A 16,013-nucleotide genomic window follows, 5' to 3' on the forward strand; every position below is an offset into this window, starting at 1 on the left:
CGGTAGCTAACCGGTATCATATTGCCAACCTGTGGCCATCTGTACAATATATATAGTTTTTCAGGCAAATAGGGCCCTTACCTCCGATTATAGCTCGAAGTCCATACATAATATGTCATGTATGCTATGAACTTTGAATGCACATAATAGGACATAACAAGAACTTAGCCAACCTTGGCTCATTGGTACTCTTATTCTCATAACCTCATAATCACCTTCGTATCGCATACAAATGTCTCGTGGAACCTCATTTTTTTTTTAATAAGTTTGAAAACTTAACTCGACTTTTAGGAAGATAACTTAACTCTAAATATGTTCATAAAAAGCTTAAGGTGCTTCACTTAGTCCTTATACCTGATTTCTTGATAATTAGTAAAAGAAAGTATTTCAAAAAAAATCAAATATTTTAGTAGTTTAAACATAAAAATTATATTTGAAAATTTTGAAATCGACGTGTCACTTTAGAGATTTTAAAATACACTTTAACAAGGAAGAAGGACTGATCGCAAATACTAAATGCCTTTATTTTTAAGTCACACCATCCAAAGACGAATAAGAATTCATATATATGGACATATATTTAAGAAAGCCGACAAAATGACATATATAGATGTCGAATACCCTTTTTAACCGAACGAGTGGAATATCAACCTAATAGCATCATGAAAATACTTCAGCTACGATACCAATGCCTTTCACAGAAGGTCTTTCTAGCAACAGAATAGTAAAATATCACATTTGGCGTCTTAGGAATTTCCCAAAATTCGTGCTAAAAGGAAGGACGAAGCTTAGCCTTAACATACCTCTCCAACGAACGTCTGAATGCCTGTAGTTCCTTCACGAAAGTTGTTCCTTACATCCTAAGTTTCAAAACCACTATATATATGTAGCTTATACGCACATATAAACAGTTCATAAATGAGTTTAAATCGGCAGATTTGCCATATGACCCTAACTTGACGAAACGCCCGTAGAACTTTGTAAAAACGATCATAAAAGAGTCCCAAGATGATTACCTTGGCAAACCAAGTATAAATCCTGAAGAACCAGTAAGAATAACAATTTTCTATCTTCCAAAAATAGCTCCAAACACAGCTAATAGAAGGGGAAAACGATTGCAAAGCGTAGAGATTGCGCTTCTAGGCACGGGTGCAAACTTTAACGATAGAAATCGTTAAAAATGCACCTTAATCACTCAAGAACACCATGAAACCCTCTCTTAAGCTTTCTCACTATTTTGGGACGAAGATGAAATGTTTTGGGGTCTTAAAAGTCGGATTTTCCGACTTATACCACTTGTTTGACCCGACCCGGTTCGCGACCCGATTTCAGCCCGAACAATCCGCGGTAAAACAGTCATAACTGTTTACTGCAATGTCGGTTTGATGTGAGATTTCTTCGGTTGAAAACTAGACTCGTAGACCTTCGATTTGGTAGGTTGTGGGTCCCATAACTATTTATATATTGGGATAAATGATCTGATACATTTGACCCAAAGTTTAGAAAATTTATTAGAGAAATTTACGATAACTTTTGCCGACCTTTATTTCGCAACTTGCTTGACTCCAAAACTTAACATGTGACCAGTGTGATATTATAATACCTCATAACACATTATTCTTATCATATTATACACTCTTAGTCTTATCCCTCAGGTGCAAGTTAATTTAAACCTTCCGAACGCGCGGGGTGCTACCCGAGCCATTTCTTTAACCATGAACTTTTGTTTAAGGGATTCCTTTGATTTAAAGCTTTAGTTTAGTTCCTTGATATTACCACACATTTTCAGTCTTATTCTCCCAATGTTCTATACCCAATCATATATACTTAATATAACCACGCCACGTTACGTATATTATGTAAGAGAAGAGAGAAACACCTGGGGTCTCACAGTGGAGCTCTTCCATCCCACTGATATGTATCGATATAGTCGAGTATCATGCCACCGAGCGAGTCCTTCGCCAGATTGGTCGCCCGCAACTTATACCTATTCCGCCCACTTGGAACAGGATATATTACTAGCGGGATGATCGTTGCAAGGTTTACCAGACATACTTGGACTAGCTAGAGGCGTAGATTGAGGTTTGAGACTAGAGGTATGGCCTGATTCTGCCATACCCTCCACCTGACCGTATGGAAGGCGATTATGAGTACATGGGTTGGTATCGCGGCGTTACCCGACTTCTCGTCGAGAATCCCGTTCATCGCGTTGTTGGTCGGTACATTCCATATGCCGGGAGCCATGAGGCACTGGTATGTTATTTGTTATACTTACTTATAACGTTACATTATCCTTCTGTAATTAATATTTTATATGTTATGTAGGCTATTGGCTTACACCACTTCTACCAGTTGGGACTGGAGATGCTACAACATACATGCAAGGGAGCGACATCTTTGCACGTGTTTGGCCGTCGGGTTACTGAACTTGCTGCTGACACATTGAGACGTTCCCAAGAGGATGGGCGCTTAGGATACGAGGCTTCTTATATGCCGCCCGAGGAGTACCATCATGGGCCACCAGTGGAGCCTGAACGTGGTAGACGTGGCAGGCATATCCAGAGAGGAAGGCGTGGCCCACGCGGTCGTGGTGGTCGGCGAGGACGGGGTCCCCAGCAAGGGGACGTTGAGGCACCCGTGGAGGATATTAGAGATGTTCAGTCGGGCGAACACCCTGAGCCACACGATGCTTCTCATGATATGCCGTCATCCAGCCTTCAACTGTCACCAAAGACTTCGTAGGTGACCCCGTCAGCTTAATTGTTGATCGCGGACATGGCCATTACTCAGCAGGATTGAGATCGGTATTTCCGTGATCGTCTAGAGCCATCGATGGTTGCTGCTGATCGTCCGATACAAAAGGTGCATAGTGGGCGACGATTGAGTTATGGCTCATCATCGACGGGTGATGAGGATCTTTTACATACTTCATCTACTCCAGTGCACCTCAATGTTCCGACAGAGCATTGTGTCGCTACTCAGGCGCAGGTTTGTTTGTATTACTATTATTTCAATGTGTTTTTACCTTATAAATTAGTCAGTAATATCTAAAGTTTTTTATTTTTTTAAAGACATCAACATCGCCCGTCACGGAGGCCGCATTGTGCGATACTGAGATGCCAGAGACAGATGATCTAATTCATGAGCCCGCTGAGACCATGGTATGACCATTAAAATTTTTTTCTAACACGCACATTAGTAATTATTATTTCATATAGTAAAATATCTTATTATTCTGTAGGTTACTGCCGGCCCGACGGGTATAGCAAGATGCCAATTTGAGGCTAAGCAGGTGGGTTATTTCCTGTGGAGTAATCATTGATATGTATTCTTAGTTGTATATATGACATTAAATATATAGTAGCAAAATTATTTGTGTTTTACATAATTTGCACATGTGTTTTTTTTATTTTTTGGGTTATTTATTAGTTTAACAATAGAACAAAAAAATAAAATAAGAGAGCTTAACATAAATTTAAATTCGTTACCAATTAAATATAGTACATGACACGTACAACATAAAAATAAAATTCTACAACAAACGCATCCATGTGTTTGTTTAGTCACGATCGCCCATTATTCTATGCTTCAACAACTTAAATTTCTCTTCCAACCGATTTTTTTCTTCTTCTGCCTCTTTTAGTTTCTCCTTCACTGCTTCAAGTTGTTCTTGTAGTTTCAAGATCTGGAGTTCGTATTCACCGGTCAGATTCCAAATGTTTAGCAAACATGATTTGTAGTATTCCTGGTTAATGAGTTTATCATATCATTCTTCACAACCACATTGATTTTCGTCCTACCAATGAGGATGATAACACAAGACTATTAATTAACATGTTATATAAAAAGTATTAACAAACATTTTTTCCAAAAATAATAACTTACAACTTGTTTACACATCCAACCTCTGCGCCCCATATTGTAATTTGACCAATATGGCTTCAAAATGGCGCGTTTGCCACAGTAACACCTTGGTACGTCATTGCGTCTAGACATGTCGTAATGCTCAAAAATGAAAATTAATGGAACGTCGTTCTTTTCGTTTCGTTACAACGCAAATAATAACTAAAATACGCGAGGTTTTTATAGGCAGCTAAGTGTAATTTTAGGTTATATAGCGCATATTAGTGAAGCGCTATGTATCGGGTGATAATGATTCTTGAGGGTACAAGTGGGTGCAGCTTTTCAGATGGACAGCTTTTTCAGGTCGACATGACAATACACATAACGCATATTGGTGATGCGCTATGTTTCGCGTGACAATGATTCTTTAGGGTACAAGTGGGTGCAGCTTTTCAGATCGATAACTTTTCAAGGTCGACATCTTTTTCAGGTGATAGCTTTTCAGGTCGATAACTTTTTCAGGTCGATGACTTTTTCAGGTCGATATGACAATACACATAACGCATATTGGTGATGCGTTACGTTACACGTGATAATGATTCTTTAGGGTATACGTGGGTGCAGCTTTTCAGATGGACATCTTTTTCAGGTCGACAACTTTTTCAGGTCGACATGACAATACACATAACGCATATTGGTGACGCGTTATGTTTCGCATAATAATGATTCTTTAGGGTACAAGTGGGTTCAACTTTTTAGATCGACATTTTTTTTTGGTGACAACTTTTTCTGGTCAACATAATAATAATGCATATTGGTGATGCGCTACGTTACGCATGATAAAGATTCTTTAGGGTACAAATGGGTGCAGCTTTTTAGATCGATAGCTTTTCCAGGTCGATAGCTTTTTCAGATCAACATGACAATACATATAACGTATATTGGTGATGCGCTACGTTTAATATACAAGTTCGTGCAGTTTAATTCTTCTTAAGTTAAACCAAGAGATCAGTATTCAAAGATCATTTGAAGAACCATTACAACATCTATTTTAGAAATGCTACTAACATTTAATAAGTGGTTTAAGAAGAGGCAAAAAGGTGAAGGTAGCTCAACAGATCCACATGGAACACGTCATAACACAATTGATCCCTACCTTAAAAAATATATGCTAGGTTGCTATACTGATTTAGTTGATGACAAGTGGTATGGTGTTCTACGTCCCTTGGAAAACAAGCCTATCAATATACACACTGATATCAAAGTTGCAGGGCACATTATTAAGGGTGAAGCGCATTCTACAAATCCTGAAGGTATGTGAATTTGGGGCGAAAAACTACAATGGGTTCCCCTTTACTCAAAACAATGTGATTATGAGGTACTATGCTATTGGCATGGGCTAGTTGTACCACAAGCACTGTCTGCAACCTTCCAAACAAATACACACAAAGATGAACCAGAAGTGATTCAGTATTTGATGAAGGAGATTTTAAAGATGGAAAAGGCACTAGCCGTTCATCATACACTGGATGATCTTAACTACCTGCAAGGAACGGAGGATCAATATTGGGATTTATTAGAAAATAAAAAATTGCATAGAGATATTGATTATCCTATTTTCCCAACAGTTGTCGTGTGAGAGGGACTACCTAAGTTTCTTCCACATATGTTGGACATATGAGTCCCATATTGTTGTAGAAATCAAGCAAGTAGTCTTATTGATGATAACGATAAAATACGAGACATGTGTGTTAACTGGGGACTAAATTATGATACCCTCGGTCCGAGAGGATGTGTACAAGATGTTGACAAAGAAGATGAAGACATTGACAATGAAATAATGCAGATAGTGACGATAATGGCGAATGAAAATTGTTATTTATTTCTTGGGGTATATTTTAAATTGTTGTATTGAATCTTTAATGCTAAATATCAATTAGATTTAACCCCATTGGAAACATAATTTTATTTCAGAAATTTTGCAAATTGAACATTTACAGAAATTTAGTACAACAAAAATACTGCAATAAAACACTATGTTTATTCCTGATAATTGGGCACATTGGATAAACTGCCACCTGGAGCTGAATTACCTCCGCTTCCCAAATCAACTGAAGGACATTTACGGCTGTCGTATCCTGTTTGGGAATATATGTCATATTTAAACGCATAAATGGTATTACCAATATCCATTTAGTTCTGTATACGCGTTCTTTTTTGCACTTGCCATTGAAGCACATAAATCCTTGTTAACACAATTTTAAATGGTTCCGGCGGCCAATAATGCTCAACACCCACTGGCTACAATTGTCCACTATAGGTGTTTATGTATGCATCAACACTATATTCTTTATCAATGTACCTCGTTGCTACGGAACCTATATGTTGAAAGCACTTCATGGCATGTGAGCATGGAAAGTGATAGATTGGCCATTTTCCACAGGAGCATAATCTTCTAGATTCATTGACAGCATGTGTATTATTCCCACGGTTGTGATGCATACCAGTGTGAATTTCAAAAATATTTCGCTCGCTGCAATACTGCAAAAACGTATGCCACTGTGCTCGCTTCCTATATTTCTCAAATTGTTTCATTGGCTATGGCATAAATTCAACAACTATTTCCATCAATGATGATACACTTCTAAATCTTTCAACAAACCTCTCCGTCATCTGCTTGAATAACATCCGCACTATGGCAGTGACAGGAAATCCACGTGCAGACTTCAACAACCCATTGAAAGACTTTGACACATTTGTAGTCAGAATTCCCCATCTTCTACCACCATCTTTATGCAAAGTCCACTTGTCATGCTTATATCGCATCAACTAATGATAGGCTTCTGGGTCTTCCTGCCTAATCAATTCCATTCGCCTACTGAATTTACACTCTTGGTGATCTGTTGCAGACATCCACATTAAATAATGTAAGTCCTTGTTCGGATGAGCCCTCTGGAAGTTGGCCTTCAAGTGCCTAACACATTAACGGTGGTAGGCATATGGTTCCTGACATGCACATAAATTCTGTATAGAACTTAAAATACCGCCATGCCGATCAGATATTAGACAAATACCTGAACGTTGTCTGACAACGTGCTCCTTCAAGTGGTTCAAAAATAATATCCACGTCTCTTGGCTCTCACTGGCACAAATAGAAAATGCGATGGAAAATATGCCTCCATTAACATCTACTGCAACGGCGATCAACAACTTAATATCATACTTTCCATAAACATGAGTGCCGTCTATGGATATTACCGACCGACAATGCACAAAACCATCAATGGCTTGTTTAAATATCTAGAACACATATCTGAAGATGAATTCTTGTATTTCCGGACTCCGCTCAAGCTTTTAGTCAACAATAGTCCCGGGGGTTAAAGTGTTACAATGCAGCCATGCCTGGGTAGATCGGCAAAAAGACTTATCCCATTTACCATAAACAATCTCAAACGCACGTTTACGCATGAGAAATGCCTTTCATTTGGTAATGGTACATCCATATACCTGGTGGACAGATGTTATACACTCGTTAATCTTGTACCTTATGGATGATTCAATGTGTTGAATCAAGACAAGAGAAATAAAGTCAACATTCAAGTTAAAATGATTCCCATTGAATATGTCCATTTCATAAGTGTGGATGACAATGTATTTTCCCACAATTCACATATTTGTTTTCAACTTTCTCGCACGCAGCATTCATGTACAACCTTGAAACCATCTACGACAAATAACCTTGCATACTTTCGGAGATGACTCATGAACTACGATCTCACAATACTCTTTTATGATGTACATTCGCACTGCCCTGTTTAGGCGCGCTTTATCAGCAGAAAACATATTCTTTGACAACACCGTTGGTCTAGATTCATCCCATATTGCTGTCCGAATGTCGTTAGGATCCTTTGTGAGGGCATCCACATCCAGCATACCGGGCAACATCAAGGTAGGGAATCTCCCTTGAATGAAACGACACATGGGACTCATACACTCTCGAGCTAACGTGGGTGTAGTCTGCATATATAGAGCATACTCATTGGTGGCATCATGCTCCCTCGTCAAATCAGGTTCATCATTCTCGTCCTTATTATCATCACCCTCATCAGGGAAGGGTGTGTCATCTCCAGACTAATAAACATTGTTATCATAATCATTATCATCTTCCTCACTCTGCGCATCTGCCAAATCCCGATTAAATATATCGTCTTTGGGCAATTGAATAAGGAAACGAGCTTCAAGTTGTTCGTTTTCACTGCACAACCTATAAAATAATGAGTTTCTCAAATTCATCCAAACATTAAATATAAACTTTATCACTTAACTTACAAATCATAATCTGTTACTATCCCATGATACACATTATCCTGTTGTTGATGACTCCCGGATGGACCACCATGATCCAACACACCAAAATTAGGCATATTCCAACTGTCCGTTGGTTCATAACTTGTAAAATTCATATCTAGTCGGTACCCCATTTGGAATATATGAGTGTTAATACGTAAAAAAAAATCGTAATACGGAGGAAAATTGAAATTTACCACTCGGCTTGTGGATTATGTAAACTTGGGGAGAAATTATGTCCTCGCTCCTCATTCGCCTGTGGAGATAAGTTTAGATCTGGCCAAACTCTTTCAAACGGAACCTGTTCGGATAAAACTGCTCCACAAAAACCACCCGATGATTGAGGGTTATCCCTATTTTGCGAAACCTCTATATTGCGAACGTCTTTAGCCTTGACGTACATTTCTAACATTTTTATCACAAGAAGTTCTCGGTATTCTTCCGGAGTCTTCAAAGTATATGTCAGAGTTTCATCGTCTTCGATATTAAACTCAGCATAACAAGCAACCCCTTGCGGAGTAACAAAGTACGGATATCTTCCGGTTACTTTAATATTAACCAAACGTTTCCTCACACCCATTTTTTACATAACAACGATACCAATATATCGTACTCCATTGTAAGTGGCAACTTAACATGACACTGTGGAGAACAAATATACCGTACTAAGTTATTCTCCGCCACAACCTCATCTCTCTAATATAATGAAATCCTAATTTTTCGCTCTTCGGACATTATGACAAAATACAAAATAAGTTAACGACCAAATATTTCGGAAGACCTGAATGAATTTTTAACAAATGCTGATACTCCTTAAATAAGCAAAAAATCAGGGGGGTACAATAATTGAAGGTATAACGCATGCATAATAGGCGCTATATATGTAGCGCCTACTATGAATATGCTATACTCTCAATTTTTAGTGGATCAGTAAAGTTCAGATGAATTATTTTGTGCTTTGAGTGACTAACAGTCTAACACTCCTTGCCATGTCAAATCTAAAACATATAAAAATAAATGGTCATAATGAGAACCCACATACTCTGGATCCTCCATTTGCCACTGCATTCTTGCTTCGTTTCATGTTCCTTAAAGATGCTGTGCAAAATAATATAATTTTATCTAAATATTTGAGAATTTTCCATGAATATATATATCCTATGTTTTGATGCTGCCAAGGTTTGTTGGAGAACTTTTTTCTTTTTTAGTAACCGATACCTACCAGATTAATTTAGATTTAAATTTATATTGTATATGATCAATTAAAGATACCGGACAGATTAATCTCGACTCGTATACCTAGACTCCTTGTCATGTCAAATCTAAAATATCTAAAAATAAACGGTCGTCGTATTAAAACCCGACGGTCTCTAGATCCTCAAGCCTATGCATTCTAGCTTTGTTTCGTTTTTCTTGAAGATGGCGTGAAAATTAATACTCCATCCGTTTTAATTTATATGAACTTATTTTCTTTTTAGTCCGTGTCAAAAATAATGACCTCTTTTCCTATTTGAAAACAATTTATCTTTATGCAATGATTTATAGCCACACAAAATATGTGTACCTCATTTTACACCACAAATTCATAAGTCTTCTCTCTTTTCTTAAACTACGTGTCCAGTCAAATAAATTCACATAAATTGGAGGAAGTAGTAGTGATTTCTCCTAAATCTTTGAGCAGTGTTGTTTGGTGTGCGCTAGCCTTGAAGCTCAAAAAAAGCTCGGGCTCTTCATTGCATATAAGCTCTATCTTGAATAAAACGGTACAAAATAATAAATTTGATTGACCAGGCGTAAAAATGGCTATTTATGAATTTTTCGCTTTTTTCCTCCCATAAAGCCCAAACTATTTACCTTTTAATATCCAAGCCTAAACTATTTAGGTTAAAATTCAAAAATAATCATATTTACAAGTGGTAATTGAAAAATAACCACAGTTTCCAAAGTAATTGAAATTTAGCCACTTTTCATGTAAAGATAAATCTAAACGAAAACACTGTTCAAAATTCGAAAAATATTCCAGCATAATATATTGGAGTTCCAAGAAGGTCATCAAGAAGAAGAATAAGCATAAGCTTAACTGGAGGATCCCTTTATCTCAGCTTTCTCCCCCTAAGTCTTGACAAAAAAATAATCTTTAAATTCATACACAGGTGCACCAATCTCCAGTATATTATGCTGGAACTTTCCGTGTTACAGCAAAATAGTAGCTATTTTTCAATGACTTTACAAACACTGGCTATTTTTCGATCACCAATTCGAAAACTGCTAGCCCGTGCTATTTGCACCTTAAAGTCCCGATTAACTTGGACCGTTTTTTTTTAACGCTTTTCGCCTTTGACACTTCCTTTGAAAAATTTTCATGAATATATATCCTGTCTCAAACTGCTTTTATGTGTCCTTTTTTTACATCAAATTGACAAAAAGTTGGTAAGTTTAAGTTTTCTACTAATTCAGAATTTCTTCTAATAGTCATTGTGCTATGTGTGATAAGCTAGTTAGGTAGTGAGCAGGCAAACCTTTTCTTTTATTAGAACTTCTGCTCTTAATTTTGCTAAATTACTATTCTCATTCCTGAAATGTTATTATGTCAAAATAGTAAAGGTGAATAGTTATATTGTAGACTCATTTTCTTTTTTCATTTTGGTTGGAAGAAATTCTATGTGTAATGCTGGCCGTTGCCACTGTAATACCCGATTTTCTATTACTAATAATATAAAAATTAAATTCTTTATTTGATATCTCACATTCTAGTATCAATTCCAACAATTTTTAATGGTTAAATTCAACCTAGACCTTAAAAAATTAATAGACTCGTTCTGTTTGCTTCAACAAGTTTTTTTCAAGCTCGACAAAAACACAACAGTGTTTTTTAAGTTTTACAACCAAACCAATACTAATCATTAGTTTTGGCGGGTGCAGAGCCCCAATGTTACTTTTGTAAAATTTTATTTTTTAACGATACATAAGTTAAACATCAGACTTAAAAAAATAAAAATTCTCTGAAATTCTTGATAAGAAGAGCTTTCTCTTAATGGTTTGTGCAAATCTAAATTAATGTGTTGATACCAGTCACATAGCATAAAAAGTTTTAAAACGAGTAAATAAAACGACAAAATTTAAATTGGTTGGAAGACCAAATATGACTATGAAGTAGCATCCTATTTTAGGTCAATGAACTCACCTCCCAAATGTGTCCAGGTTCATAAATCATAAGTATGGAGGACAAATAGCTAGGTAATAAGAAAAGAAAAATAGAGTTAATGTAGAAAATAATAACGTAATAATAATAATAATAAAATGTGGTGATACATATACCGCTTGAAAATTTGTGTTACAACGTATCTTTAATGTTTACACCAAATTAAATTAATCATAGTTACATCCGGGACCAAAATATACTATCATGATTAAGTGTTAAAAGAACATGCAAACGTGTCATGTATTTAATGATTTTATATAAACATCAATATAAGTAAGATTTTATCCGCCAATGCGGATTCAACATTTAAATTCTATCTTCAACTTTAAAGATTTTTCACAAGAAGCAATTATATTTTTAAAGTTAGGGTTTCATATTTACTAGTTGTTACAATTTTAATTTATTTTTACAGATAAAATTTATACATCATGCCGAAAGTATTGGGTTCATATGAACAAATATCGTAATTGTGGATTTAACCGTCTATGCAACAAGTGCTTGATTCATATCTAATATTTGTTGTAATTTTAATGTATTTTTACATATAAATTTATGTTTCGTGTCAAAAATATTGAGTTTAGATGAACCAGATACAGTAAAAAAAAAAAGAAGCAGCGAGATTAGCTAATTAATAGAGACGGATAATCGTCTAGGTTCAATGGTGGTCTCCCCCAATGATGTTAATGCTGATTCGTACATATAATATTTGTATAATTGTGTCTATATATCTGTGTTCTGAATCTCCCACCAGATTCATAGATCTTATCATCAGTTAAGCTTTTTATATATTAATATTACGTATTACTATAAAGTACCCATTTCTCTTCTGTTAGTTGCTGCACATACCCATAAACCAAAAACTAAGAAATACAAATAAAAGAAGGAAAAATTAAAATTACAGAGAAGAGAAAGAAACATGGAAATGAAAGTTGGAATAACAGAGAAGAAACTCTTTCATGTCTTTCATAAAGTTCCTTCAGGTGATGGCCCTTATGTCCAAGCCAAGTATGCTCAGGTTTGTTATTTTTTGTTATTTGCATTATTTCTTTTGCGTTTAACTTTTATATACTAATAATTTTAAAAGTTTTTTTTTCAGGATAACGAGGTCATTTATTAGATAATTACATGTCATTTACCTATAATAAGTGAATTTAGTAACTTTAAAGATAAGGCAAATTTGATGTCCTTATCTATATAGCATATTAAATTGCATCATAATGCAAAAATTCAAAAGTTGACTGATTTTTTTGTTATAGAAAATACTTTAGCGATTTTCATGATTCTTAGCTAGGTAAATTTGAACGGAAACTTGGAGCAACTGTAAAGTTATTTTCGTGTGATATATAGGTCACGAGTTCGAGCTGTGGAAACAGCCACTAATGATTGTATTGGGGTAGACTATCCGTATCACACCCTTTGCGGTGCGGCTCTTTTTCGGATCCTATATAAATGCGGGATTCTTTGCACATTAATTTTTTTTTTTGCTAGGTAAAGTTAAGTGTCTTTTTTGTTTCGATGCAATAAAGTAAAAGTTGAGTGATTTATCCATGAGAATAATACAGTTAAATTAGATAAATACTTTAGAGAGAAGTTGTTAAATTAATTCTTAGAAAAATTAAGCTAATTCTATATATGTACTATATGCAGGTAGTTATGAAGGACCCAGAAGGATCAATAATATGGTTTTGGAAAGCTATAAATACAGGAGACAGAGTAGATAGTGCACTAAAAGACATGGCAGTGGTTATGAAGCAATTGGATAGAAGTGAAGAAGCCATTGAAGCTATCAAATCTTTTAGATGGCTTTGCTCCAAACAAGCTCAGGAGTCCCTTGATAATGTCCTACTTGACCTCTTCAAGGTATATGTTAATAAAAGAAAAACTACAAATAGAAAGAAATATCAAGTATTTTTTTTTGTTGTTGAAATTTGACTTTAAACTTGGTCTTTTATGATATTCGTTTGATTTCATTAACCATTAAGTCACATCCTTATATACACAGGATTTATTATCTTTTATCAGCTTAATAAAAGGAAACATGTATTACTATCTGATTTTGTCATTTGTGTATATATCTCCTGCTATTATGCTCTCTTTATTTCATTTTATATGACACTATTTTCTTTTTAGTCTGTTAAAAAAAGAATGACACATTTTTTATTTTCAATCAGTTGTGGATTAAGAAGTTTTAAATTATGGGTGATTAATTATTTTTAAACCTAAAATTAATACTGAAACTGGGTGCTTAGTTGATATATTTGTATGAATTACTAATTTTTTTATATAGTTATTAGTGTCTGGCTCAAAAAATAATGGATGCTCAAGCACCCATAGCTCAATATATAAATCTGCCACTGTTAATTTAACCCAAAACTTTTTGTTAATTTACTTTTAATAACATGATTTTAAAGTCACAAAAATGTCATCGTATGTTGAAGACGGTAAGTTTCCAAGAATCTTTTTCTTTTATAAAATTTATGCCAGATCTGAACTAATTAATAAGCTGAATTGCCATATGCACTAATTTCTGCATAATATAATTTTGTATGTAGAAATGTGGAAAAGTAGACAAGCAAATAGCGCTATTAAAGCAAAAGCTGAGACAAATATACGAAGGGAAACTCTTCAATGGTAGGCCTACCAAAACTGCTCGATCTCATGGAAAGAAGTTTCAAGTTACTATTAGCCAAGAAACTGCAAAAGTTCTGGTAATTATACTTTCCACTTTCTTTAATTTTGTTGCTTCAATTTTTTTTTGGTTAGCATGCCACATGTACACAGTATGCCAGATTATGGAATTCATGCGTATAAACTTCCAACAAATTATGTTGGAACTCCATCACACGGAAAGTTCCAGCATCATACTGAATTATGGAGCTCCTGCATATAAACTTCAAGCATATTATGTTGGTACTCCAACACATTATGAAATTCCAGCACATTATGCTTTAAAATCGAACTCCATCATATTATGCTAGAATTTTTTCTGATTTTTAAGGACGTTTTTGTTCAAAATTTACCTTTACATGGAAAAGTGGCTAAAATTTGGTTACCTTTGAAATTGTGGCTATTTTTCAATTACCGGTTGTAAATCTGGTTATTTCTAATTTTCCCCCAAATTTTTGTGCTTTATTTTCCGACTGTTTTAGGGTAATTTGGGTTGGGCTTATATGCAAAAAGGAAATCATATGGCAGCAGAAGTGGTGTACAAGAAAGCCCAAATGATTTATGCAGACAGCAACAAGGCCTGCAACTTGGCCCATTGCTTGATAAAGCAAGCCCGTTATGATGAGGCCCGTTATATTCTTGAAGATGTTTGGAGTGGTAAATATTTGGGCTCTGATGATACAAGAACAAAAAATAGAGTGGAGGAATTATTGTTGGAATTGGACTCAAAGCAACCCCCACACTTTTTGCAAAATATTCCGGGCCTTAATTTGGATGATGATTTTGTAAATGAGCTTAATGAATGGGCCCGGCCCAAATCAAGAAGGCTACCAATATTTGAGGAAATCTCTACATTTAGAGATCAATTGGCATGTTGATTGATTTCTATTTTTTCTATCTTGGACATGTTGTGTTCCTTATTCTTATGAGGATCATTGTAAATATTTGTAGTCTCGTCGGGTTTATGATTTAGGGTTAAGGGTTTAGATGTTGTATAAAATAAGAGGCATGTGAAACCTGTAAATTGTAATGTACATTAGATCTTAGGGCCAAGATTGGGAAATGAATCTATTTAGCTTGTGTTTGAATGGATGTGTACCTTTTATCGTTTCATTCTCAATTTTTTTTGTTTTAGAGCGGACAATTTGGTGGTCAAGAGGTCATAATTTGCAATCCAATTCTCGTTTAAAATTGCAACAAGGCACTAACAAGTAACGAGTTCTAAACTCATTATTCTCCCTCGTACGAGAACCTGCAATGTCCTAATTCTCATCAAACAAACCACATATGTATATATAATTTCTTGGATTCCTTTTTTCATAAAGTCGAGAAATCCTCGAGGTCAGTGACACATGAATTGAGACTCATCGGATAGTGCCCTCGTCATTCTATCTTTCCCCATTTAAATATCAAGTTCTTATCTGGCAGATTTCAAAATCATAACGTGCGTCTAACCAACCCATCACTTATTTGCCCTTTTACTTCTAGATATAATGATCTACCTTCTCAAATCTCACTATTATCCATCATAACATATGTAACTTCTAAAACCTGAGTCTTCACTTCTCCTTAATATATAACATAATAAAATATCTATCAATCAACTACTCCTCAAAAACGATCAAATTAGACTACTTTTAGTATAACGACTAATTGTTAATTAGTTTAGATTGATCATGCATCGATCTATATAGGTCAAAGTAATCATTTTAAAGTATAGTTGTCTGCTTATTTCCAGAAATTAGGCAAGATCAATGGCAACTTGTTTTTAGGTGTACTTGCAGTTTTTTAAGTAGCATGAATAGAGTGGTTTAAATTGTGTGAAGAACAATACATAATGCTTTTTTAATATTTAATGTGCTTTTGCAGGCCTTGAGAGACCGATATAGATTATCTACACAGATGGAGGCCATAACTTTAGTTAATTTGGCTTATTTTGATCATGTCTCAAGAG

At 35.3% G+C, this 16,013-nt stretch overlaps 1 protein-coding gene across 1 annotated transcript; it reads left to right on the forward strand.

Moving 5' to 3' along the window:
* The first annotated feature begins 12,138 nt into the window (after positions 1 to 12,138).
* On the forward strand, positions 12,139 to 15,147 carry LOC107764698 (protein SULFUR DEFICIENCY-INDUCED 1-like). The gene is made up of 4 exons (XM_075233743.1): positions 12,139 to 12,407; positions 13,040 to 13,252; positions 13,945 to 14,100; positions 14,542 to 15,147. Exons 1-4 carry the CDS (start codon positions 12,309 to 12,311, stop codon positions 14,935 to 14,937), a joined length of 864 nt encoding a protein of 287 aa, XP_075089844.1. The 5' UTR covers positions 12,139 to 12,308; the 3' UTR covers positions 14,938 to 15,147.
* The last annotated feature ends 866 nt before the right edge of the window (positions 15,148 to 16,013 follow it).

This window comes from Nicotiana tabacum, chromosome 17 (assembly GCF_000715075.1).
Source record: "Nicotiana tabacum cultivar K326 chromosome 17, ASM71507v2, whole genome shotgun sequence".
NCBI classification, from domain to species: Eukaryota; Viridiplantae; Streptophyta; class Magnoliopsida; order Solanales; family Solanaceae; genus Nicotiana; species Nicotiana tabacum.